Below are 11,292 nucleotides of genomic sequence, written 5' to 3'. Positions count from 1 at the left end.
TGTAACATATCTATTAGTGAGGGGAGACCAGGGGAAGTTATAACATATCTATTAGTGAGGAGACCAGGGGAAGTTATAACATATCTATTAGTGAGGGAGACCAGGGGGAAGTTGTAACATATCTATTAGTGAGGGAGACCAGGGGGAAGTTGTAACATATCTATTAGTGAGGGAGACCAGGGAAGTTGTAACATATCTATTAGTGAGGGGAGACCAGGGGAAGTTATAACATATCTATTAGTGAGGGAGACCAGGGGAAGTTGTAACATATCTATTAGTGAGGAGACCAGGGGAAGTTGTAACATATCTATTAGTGAGGGAGACCAGGGGAAGTTGTAACATATCTATTAGTAAGGGGAGACCAGGGGGAAGTTGTAACATATCTATTAGTGAGGGGAGACCAGGGGAAGTTATAACATATCTATTAGTGAGGGGAGACCAGGGAAGTTATAACATATCTATTAGTGAGGGGAGACCAGGGGAAGTTGTAACATATCTATTAGTGAGGGGAGACCAGGGGAAGTTGTAACATATCTATTAGTGAGGGAGACCAGGGGAAGTTATAACATATCTATTAGTAAGGGGACCAGGGGGAGTTATAACATATCTATTAGTAAAGGGGACCAGGGGGAGTTATAACATATCTATTAGTAAGGGAGACCAGGGGGAGTTGTAACATATCTATTAGTGAGGGAGACCAGGGGAAGTTATAACATATCTATTAGTGAGGGGAGACCAGGGGAAGTTATAACATATCTATTAGTAAGGGGAGACCAGGGGAAGTTGTAACATATCTATTAGTAAGGGAGACCAGGGGAAGTTATAACATATCTATTAGTGAGGGAGACCAGGGGGAAGTTGTAACATATCTATTAGTAAGGGGAGACCAGGGGAAGTTATAACATATCTATTAGTGAGGGAGACCAGGGAAGTTGTAACATATCTATTAGTAAGGGGAGACCAGGGGGAAGTTATAACATATCTATTAGTGAGGGGAGACCAGGGAAGTTATAACATATCTATTAGTGAGGGAGACCAGGGAAGTTATAACATATCTATTAGTGAGGGGAGACCAGGGAAGTTGTAACATATCTATTAGTAAGGGGAGACCAGGGAAGTTATAACATATCTATTAGTGAGGGAGACCAGGGGGAAGTTATAACATATCTATTAGTGAGGGGAGACCAGGGGAAGTTATAACATATCTATTAGTAAGGGAGACCAGGGAAGTTATAACATATCTATTAGTGAGGGGAGACCAGGGAAGTTGTAACATATCTATTAGTAAGGGGAGACCAGGGAAGTTATAACATATCTATTAGTGAGGGGAGACCAGGGGAAGTTATAACATATCTATTAGTGAGGGGAGACCAGGGGAAGTTATAACATATCTATTAGTGAGGGGAGACCAGGGGAAGTTGTAACATATCTATTAGTAAGGGAGACCAGGGGGAAGTTGTAACATATCTATTAGTGAGGGAGACCAGGGGAAGTTGTAACATATCTATTAGTGAGGGGAGACCAGGGGAAGTTATAACATATCTATTAGTAAGGGGAGACCAGGGGAAGTTGTAACATATCTATTAGTGAGGGAGACCAGGGGAAGTTGTAACATATCTATTAGTGAGGGGAGACCAGGGGAAGTTGTAACATATCTATTAGTGAGGGGAGACCAGGGAAGTTGTAACATATCTATTAGTGAGAGGGAGACCAGGGGAAGTTGTAACATATCTATTAGTGAGGGGAGACCAGGGGAAGTTGTAACATATCTATTAGTGAGGGGAGACCAGGGGAAGTTGTAACATATCTATTAGTAAGGGAGACCAGGGGAAGTTGTAACATATCTATTAGTGAGGGAGACCAGGGGAAGTTGTAACATATCTATTAGTGAGGGGAGACCAGGGGAAGTTATAACATATCTATTAGTAAGGGGAGACCAGGGAAGTTGTAACATATCTATTAGTGAGGGGAGACCAGGGGAAGTTGTAACATATCTATTAGTAAGGGGAGACCAGGGGAAGTTGTAACATATCTATTAGTGAGGGGAGACCAGGGGAAGTTGTAACATATCTATTAGTAAGGGGAGACCAGGGAAGTTGTAACATATCTATTAGTAAGGGGAGACCAGGGGGAAGTTGTAACATATCTATTAGTGAGGGAGACCAGGGAAGTTGTAACATATCTATTAGTGAGGGAGACCAGGGGGAAGTTATAACATATCTATTAGTGAGGGGAGACCAGGGGAAGTTGTAACATATCTATTAGTGAGGGGAGACCAGGGGAAGTTGTAACATATCTATTAGTGAGGGAGACCAGGGAAGTTATAACATATCTATTAGTGAGGGGAGACCAGGGAAGTTGTAACATATCTATTAGTGAGGGGAGACCAGGGGAAGTTGTAACATATCTATTAGTGAGGGGAGACCAGGGAAGTTGTAACATATCTATTAGTGAGGGAGACCAGGGAAGTTGTAACATATCTATTAGTGAGGGGAGACCAGGGGAAGTTGTAACATATCTATTAGTGAGGGGAGACCAGGGAAGTTATAACATATCTATTAGTGAGGGAGACCAGGGAAGTTGTAACATATCTATTAGTGAGGGAGACCAGGGGAAGTTATAACATATCTATTAGTGAGGGAGACCAGGGGAAGTTATAACATATCTATTAGTGAGGGAGACCAGGGAAGTTGTAACATATCTATTAGTGAGGGAGACCAGGGAAGTTGTAACATATCTATTAGTGAGGGGAGACCAGGGGAAGTTATAACATATCTATTAGTGAGGGGAGACCAGGGAAGTTATAACATATCTATTAGTGAGGGGAGACCAGGGAAGTTATAACATATCTATTAGTGAGGGGAGACCAGGGGAAGTTGTAACATATCTATTAGTGAGGGGAGACCAGGGGAAGTTGTAACATATCTATTAGTGAGGGGAGACCAGGGAAGTTATAACATATCTATTAGTGAGGGAGACCAGGGGAAGTTGTAACATATCTATTAGTAAGGGGAGACCAGGGGAAGTTGTAACATATCTATTAGTGAGGGAGACCAGGGGGAAGTTGTAACATATCTATTAGTGAGGGAGACCAGGGGAAGTTATAACATATCTATTAGTAAGGGGAGACCAGGGGGAAGTTGTAACATATCTATTAGTGAGGGGAGACCAGGGGAAGTTGTAACATATCTATTAGTGAGGGAGACCAGGGGAAGTTGTAACATATCTATTAGTGAGGGGAGACCAGGGGAAGTTGTAACATATCTATTAGTGAGGGAGACCAGGGAAGTTGTAACATATCTATTAGTGAGGGGAGACCAGGGGAAGTTGTAACATATCTATTAGTGAGGGAGACCAGGGGAAGTTGTAACATATCTATTAGTAAGGGAGACCAGGGGAAGTTGTAACATATCTATTAGTGAGGGGAGACCAGGGGGAAGTTGTAACATATCTATTAGTGAGGGGAGACCAGGGGAAGTTATAACATATCTATTAGTAAGGGGAGACCAGGGAAGTTGTAACATATCTATTAGTGAGGGAGACCAGGGGAAGTTGTAACATATCTATTAGTGAGGGAGACCAGGGGAAGTTATAACATATCTATTAGTAAGGGAGACCAGGGGAAGTTATAACATATCTATTAGTGAGGGAGACCAGGGGAAGTTATAACATATCTATTAGTAAGGGGAGACCAGGGGAAGTTGTAACATATCTATTAGTGAGGGGAGACCAGGGGAAGTTGTAACATATCTATTAGTAAGGGGAGACCAGGGGAAGTTGTAACATATCTATTAGTGAGGGGAGACCAGGGGAAGTTGTAACATATCTATTAGTAAGGGAGACCAGGGGAAGTTGTAACATATCTATTAGTGAGGGAGACCAGGGGAAGTTGTAACATATCTATTAGTAAGGGAGACCAGGGGAAGTTGTAACATATCTATTAGTGAGGGAGACCAGGGGAAGTTGTAACATATCTATTAGTGAGGGGAGACCAGGGGGAAGTTATAACATATCTATTAGTAAGGGAGACCAGGGGGAAGTTGTAACATATCTATTAGTGAGGGGAGACCAGGGGAAGTTGTAACATATCTATTAGTGAGGAGACCAGGGAAGTTGTAACATATCTATTAGTGAGGGGAGACCAGGGAAGTTGTAACATATCTATTAGTGAGGGAGACCAGGGAAGTTGTAACATATCTATTAGTGAGGGAGACCAGGGAAGTTGTAACATATCTATTAGTGAGGGAGACCAGGGAAGTTGTAACATATCTATTAGTAAGGGAGACCAGGGGAAGTTGTAACATATCTATTAGTGAGGGAGACCAGGGGGAAGTTGTAACATATCTATTAGTGAGGGAGACCAGGGGAAGTTATAACATATCTATTAGTAAGGGGAGACCAGGGGAAGTTGTAACATATCTATTAGTGAGGGAGACCAGGGAAGTTGTAACATATCTATTAGTAAGGGAGACCAGGGGAAGTTGTAACATATCTATTAGTGAGGGAGACCAGGGGAAGTTGTAACATATCTATTAGTAAGGGAGACCAGGGAAGTTGTAACATATCTATTAGTAAGGGAGACCAGGGGAAGTTGTAACATATCTATTAGTGAGGGGAGACCAGGGAAGTTGTAACATATCTATTAGTGAGGGGAGACCAGGGGAAGTTATAACATATCTATTAGTGAGGGAGACCAGGGAAGTTGTAACATATCTATTAGTGAGGGGAGACCAGGGAAGTTGTAACATATCTATTAGTGAGGGAGACCAGGGAAGTTATAACATATCTATTAGTGAGGGAGACCAGGGAAGTTGTAACATATCTATTAGTGAGGGGAGACCAGGGGAAGTTGTAACATATCTATTAGTGAGGGGAGACCAGGGGAAGTTGTAACATATCTATTAGTGAGGGGAGACCAGGGGAAGTTGTAACATATCTATTAGTGAGGGAGACCAGGGAAGTTATAACATATCTATTAGTGAGGGAGACCAGGGAAGTTATAACATATCTATTAGTGAGGGAGACCAGGGAAGTTGTAACATATCTATTAGTGAGGGAGACCAGGGGAAGTTATAACATATCTATTAGTGAGGGGAGACCAGGGAAGTTATAACATATCTATTAGTGAGGGGAGACCAGGGGAAGTTGTAACATATCTATTAGTGAGGGGAGACCAGGGAAGTTGTAACATATCTATTAGTGAGGGGAGACCAGGGAAGTTATAACATATCTATTAGTGAGGGGAGACCAGGGAAGTTATAACATATCTATTAGTGAGGGAGACCAGGGGAAGTTATAACATATCTATTAGTGAGGGGAGACCAGGGAAGTTGTAACATATCTATTAGTGAGGGAGACCAGGGGAAGTTGTAACATATCTATTAGTGAGGGGAGACCAGGGAAGTTATAACATATCTATTAGTGAGGGAGACCAGGGAAGTTGTAACATATCTATTAGTAAGGGAGACCAGGGGAAGTTGTAACATATCTATTAGTGAGGGAGACCAGGGGAAGTTGTAACATATCTATTAGTGAGGGGAGACCAGGGGGAAGTTATAACATATCTATTAGTAAGGGGAGACCAGGGGGAAGTTGTAACATATCTATTAGTGAGGGAGACCAGGGAAGTTGTAACATATCTATTAGTGAGGGGAGACCAGGGGAAGTTGTAACATATCTATTAGTGAGGGAGACCAGGGGAAGTTGTAACATATCTATTAGTGAGGGAGACCAGGGAAGTTGTAACATATCTATTAGTGAGGGGAGACCAGGGGAAGTTGTAACATATCTATTAGTGAGGGAGACCAGGGGAAGTTGTAACATATCTATTAGTAAGGGGAGACCAGGGGAAGTTGTAACATATCTATTAGTGAGGGGAGACCAGGGAAGTTGTAACATATCTATTAGTAAGGGGAGACCAGGGGGAAGTTGTAACATATCTATTAGTGAGGGGAGACCAGGGGAAGTTGTAACATATCTATTAGTAAGGGGAGACCAGGGAAGTTGTAACATATCTATTAGTAAGGGGAGACCAGGGGAAGTTGTAACATATCTATTAGTGAGGAGACCAGGGGAAGTTGTAACATATCTATTAGTAAGGGAGACCAGGGGAAGTTGTAACATATCTATTAGTGAGGGGAGACCAGGGAAGTTATAACATATCTATTAGTGAGGGGAGACCAGGGAAGTTATAACATATCTATTAGTAAGGGGAGACCAGGGAAGTTATAACATATCTATTAGTGAGGGAGACCAGGGGAAGTTGTAACATATCTATTAGTAAGGGGAGACCAGGGGAAGTTGTAACATATCTATTAGTAAGGGGAGACCAGGGGGAAGTTGTAACATATCTATTAGTGAGGGGAGACCAGGGGAAGTTGTAACATATCTATTAGTGAGGGGAGACCAGGGGAAGTTGTAACATATCTATTAGTAAGGGAGACCAGGGGGAGTTGTAACATATCTATTAGTGAGGGAGACCAGGGGAAGTTGTAACATATCTATTAGTGAGGGGAGACCAGGGGGAAGTTATAACATATCTATTAGTGAGGGGAGACCAGGGGAAGTTGTAACATATCTATTAGTGAGGGGAGACCAGGGGAAGTTATAACATATCTATTAGTGAGGGGAGACCAGGGGAAGTTATAACATATCTATTAGTGAGGGAGACCAGGGGAAGTTGTAACATATCTATTAGTGAGGGGAGACCAGGGGAAGTTATAACATATCTATTAGTGAGGGGAGACCAGGGAAGTTATAACATATCTATTAGTGAGGGGAGACCAGGGGAAGTTGTAACATATCTATTAGTGAGGGGAGACCAGGGGAAGTTATAACATATCTATTAGTGAGGGGAGACCAGGGGAAGTTATAACATATCTATTAGTAAGGGGAGACCAGGGGAAGTTATAACATATCTATTAGTGAGGGGAGACCAGGGGAAGTTGTAACATATCTATTAGTGAGGGAGACCAGGGAAGTTATAACATATCTATTAGTGAGGGGAGACCAGGGGAAGTTGTAACATATCTATTAGTGAGGGAGACCAGGGGGAAGTTGTAACATATCTATTAGTAAGGGAGACCAGGGGGAAGTTGTAACATATCTATTAGTGAGGGGAGACCAGGGAAGTTGTAACATATCTATTAGTGAGGGGAGACCAGGGGAAGTTGTAACATATCTATTAGTGAGGGGAGACCAGGGGGAAGTTGTAACATATCTATTAGTGAGGGGAGACCAGGGGGAAGTTATAACATATCTATTAGTGAGGGGAGACCAGGGGGAAGTTGTAACATATCTGTTTCTCTGAGCCCCTCCCCCTCCCTCATCTCTCTCTCCTCCTCCCTCTCACCTGTTTGTTGGTCCAGGCAGTGTAGTCCAGTAGCACCCTGTCATGCTTCCATCGGCCCAGTCTGGTCCACATGGGCTTCCCTATGGGGTCATGTTGCAGGGACCAGATGAAGTGATGGCTCTCAGAGGAGATCACTGTCTCCTCCTGGGACGAGATGAAACCACTCAGACCTTCAAACGACGTGTTGGACAGAAACCTGCAGGGGGGGCAGAGAAACAGATGAGGTTATAGGATAAGGGTCAATTTGAGGCTTAGAATTCAGGGGTTAAAGGCCAGAACAGAAAACCACTCAGGTGAATCTGATGTGGGACTGTCTTCTGTTCATGAATCTCAATGAAATCATACAATTCTTTACACCTGCGCTTGCAGCTGGAGGACACTGTGACTAAACAACTACAGCAGACAGCATCGTCTTATTAAACCTAGCTACTGAGATGAGCTCTAAGCTGCACAGGCCTGGTTCATCATGTGCCCTTTTGGCAGGGCCTGAGCCCTGATGCCAGGAAAGGCAAAGAGGGGGTTGTATCTGTGACCTGCTGGTCAAACAGAACCATAATGGGGTCAGACTATATATATCACTATCATGGGGTCAGACTATAGATATCACTATCATGGGGTCAGACTATAGATATCACTATCATGGGGTCAGACTATAGATATCACTATCATGGGGTCAGACTATAGATATCACTATCATGGGGTCAGACTATAGATATCTCTATCAGGGGGTCAGACTATAGATATCTCTATCAGGGGGTCAGACTATAGATATCACTATCATGGGGTCAGACTATAGATATCCCTATCAGGGGTCAGACTATAGATATCCCTATCAGGGGGTCAGACTATAGATATCTCTATCATGGGGTCAGACTATAGATATCCCTATCAGGGGTCAGACTATAGATATCACTATCATGGGGTCAGACTATAGATATCCCTATCAGGGGGTCAGACTATAGATATCACTATCATGGGGTCAGACTATAGATATCCCTATCAGGGGTCAGACTATAGATATCCCTATCAGGGGGTCAGACTATAGATATCTCTATCATGGGGTCAGACTATAGATATCCCTATCAGGGGGTCAGACTATAGATATCCCTATCAGGGGGTCAGACTATAGATATCCCTATCAGGGGTCAGACTATAGATATCCCTATCAGGGGGTCAGACTATAGATATCTCTATCATGGGGTCAGACTATAGATATCCCTATCAGGGGGTCAGACTATAGATATCCCTATCAGGGGGTCAGACTATAGATATCTCTATCATGGGGTCAGACTATAGATATCCCTATCAGGGGGTCAGACTATAGATATCCCTATCAGGGGGTCAGACTATAGATATCTCTATCATGGGGTCAGACTATAGATATCCCTATCAGGGGGTCAGACTATAGATATCCCTATCAGGGGGTCAGACTATAGATATCTCTATCATGGGGTCAGACTATAGATATCCCTATCAGGGGGTCAGACTATAGATATCCCTATCAGGGGGTCAGACTATAGATATCACTATCAGGGGGTCAGACTATAGATATCCCTATCAGGGGGTCAGACTATAGATATGTCTATCCTTTTTTTTTTAACCTTTATTTAACTAGGCAAGTCAGTTAAGGACATGCTCCACACCTGACTTGAGACAGTAAGGGGGATCTCAGCTCTCTCTGTTTTGGCAAGTTTGTTGTTGTGGAATTTTTATAAGAGACATACAGTATGTCCTCTAGGTTATGTATTTACAGGTATTGACCAATACAGAGCTTTTGTCCTAAACCACTGGGATTAAATCACCACAATCGTCTTTATTAATGCTTATATGAGAAGTGAATCAGCATCAGTACTGCACCTGGACAGATATTTCCCTGAGGTCATGTTCCTGTTCTGGCTGCTCTGTGTATCCATGCAGTTGGTGATGGAGGGGATGAGGGCGAGCTCAGGGAGCGGTACGCAGCTGACCCCACCACCCGGGCCACCAGCTCCAGCCCATCCTGTACGTAGTGATCCAGGGAGGGAGTCCCCATCCTGCCATGGGCCAGCAGTCCCGCCGGCAGCCCCTCGGTCCTCAGCTCCTCCACGTCCTGCGTGTCCCCAACACCCAGTGGTACTCTGGCAGCATCAGGCCCAGCTTGGTCACCACGTTAAAGATCCTCTTGATGTCCCGGATGTCGCAGCCGAATGTTACGACTGTAGACGTTGACTCCTTGATGGACTCCACGTATCCCCGTAGAGAGGTCTGGAAGTCGGCCTTGGAGACGGAGCTGTTGGGTTGAGATCCAGAGGAGGTAGTGTAGGTGGTGATGTTGACCACAGAACCCAGGTGGAACTTGGTGTTGTTACGGAGACGAACAAGGAAGCTAGAAATGTTCCACTCCTGACAGAGCAGGAGGCTGACGTCATACCAGCTGTTGATCACCAGCAGGGAGTAGAGCAGCTCTACCTGGGGCAGGGCCGGGTTCTGCATCGGCATCTGGAAATGGAGAGGGTTCTGAAAGAAGGGAGAGAGGTTATATTCATTCTATTTACCAGTCATATTACCAGGGTTACAGGTTCTATTCATTCTATTTACCAGTCATATTACCAGAGTTAGAGGTTCTTATTCATTCTATTTACCAGTCGTATTACCAGGGTTAGAGGTTCTATTCATTCTATTTACCAGGGTTAGAAGTTCTATTCATTCTATTTACCAATCATATGACCAGGGTTATAGGTTCTATTCATTCTATTCACCAGTCATATTACCAGGGTTATAGGTTATATTCATTCTATTTACCAGGGTAACAGGTTTTATTCATTCTATTCACCAGTCATATTACCAGGGTTAGAGGTTCTATTCATTCTATTTACCAGTCATATTACCAGGGTTAGAGGTTCTATTCATTCTATTTACCAGGGTTAGAGGTTCTATTCATTCTATTTACCAGTCATATTACCAGGGTTAGAGGTTCTATTCATTCTATTTACCAGTCATATTACCAGGGTTAGAGGTTCTATTCATTCTATTTACCAGGGTTAGAAGTTCTATTCATTCTATTTACCAATCATATTACCAGGGTTATAGGTTCTATTCATTCTATTCACCAGTCATATTACCAGGGTTAGAGGTTATATTCATTCTATTTACCAGGGTAACAGGTTTTATTCATTCTATTCACCAGTCATATTACCAGGGTTAGAGGTTCTATTCATTCTATTCACCAGTCATATTACCAGGGTTACAGGTTCTATTCATTCTATTTACCAGTCATATGACCAGGGTTAGAGGTTCCATTCATTCTATTTACCAGTCATATGACCAGGGTTAGAGGTTCCATTCATTCTATTTACCAGGGTTAGAGGTTCTATTCATTCTATTTACCAGTCATATTACCAGGGTTAGAGGTTCTATTCATTCTATTTACCAGTCATGTTACCAGGGTTACAGGTTCTATTCATTCTATTTACCAGTCATGTTACCAGGGTTACAGGTTCTATTCATTCTATTTACCAGGGTTACAGGCTCTATTCATTCTATTTACCAGTCATATTACCAGGGTTAGAGGTTCTATTCATTCTATTTACCAGTCATATTACCAGGGTTAGAGGTTATATTCATTCTATTTACCAGGGTTAGAAGTTCTATTCATTCTATTTACCAATCATATTACCAGGGTTAGAGGTTCTATTCATTCTATTTACCAGTCATGTTACCAGGGTTACAGGTTATATTCATTCTATTTACCAGGGTTAGAGGTTATATTCATTCTATTTACCAGTCATATTACCAGGGTTAGAGGTTCTATTCATTCTATTTACCAGTCATGTTACCAGGGTTACAGGTTCTATTCATTCTATTTACCAGTCATATTACCAGGGTTACAGGTTCTATTCATTCTATTTACCAGGGTTACAGGTTCTATTCATTCTATTTACCAGTCATATTACCAGGGTTAG

General features: G+C 42.7%; 2 protein-coding genes across 2 annotated transcripts in view; both read right to left on the bottom strand.

Annotated features, from left to right (window-relative positions):
* The window catches only part of LOC112240124 (glutamate receptor ionotropic, NMDA 3A-like), a 27,128-nt gene extending 17,855 nt beyond the window's left edge, over window positions 1-9,273 (bottom strand). Inside the window, exons 1-2 of the mRNA XM_042302787.1 lie at window positions 9,209-9,273; window positions 7,352-7,547 (exon numbers count right to left, since the gene is read on the bottom strand). Coding sequence (XP_042158721.1) covers window positions 7,352-7,547; window positions 9,209-9,264 — 252 coding nt within the window. The 5' untranslated portion in view covers window positions 9,265-9,273. The remainder of the gene's footprint in view (window positions 1-7,351; window positions 7,548-9,208) is intronic.
* A 151-nt stretch (window positions 9,274-9,424) lies between these two features.
* LOC121838685 (glutamate receptor ionotropic, NMDA 3A-like) overlaps window positions 9,425-11,292 on the bottom strand; it is a 120,596-nt gene continuing 118,728 nt past the window's right edge. Inside the window, exon 5 of the mRNA XM_042302049.1 lies at window positions 9,425-9,847. Within this exon, the coding sequence (XP_042157983.1) occupies window positions 9,425-9,847 (423 nt within the window). The remainder of the gene's footprint in view (window positions 9,848-11,292) is intronic.

Source organism: Oncorhynchus tshawytscha, linkage group LG20 (genome assembly GCF_018296145.1).
Source record: "Oncorhynchus tshawytscha isolate Ot180627B linkage group LG20, Otsh_v2.0, whole genome shotgun sequence".
NCBI classification, from domain to species: domain Eukaryota; kingdom Metazoa; phylum Chordata; class Actinopteri; order Salmoniformes; family Salmonidae; genus Oncorhynchus; species Oncorhynchus tshawytscha.
This window is presented reverse-complemented; position numbering and strand designations above follow the sequence as displayed.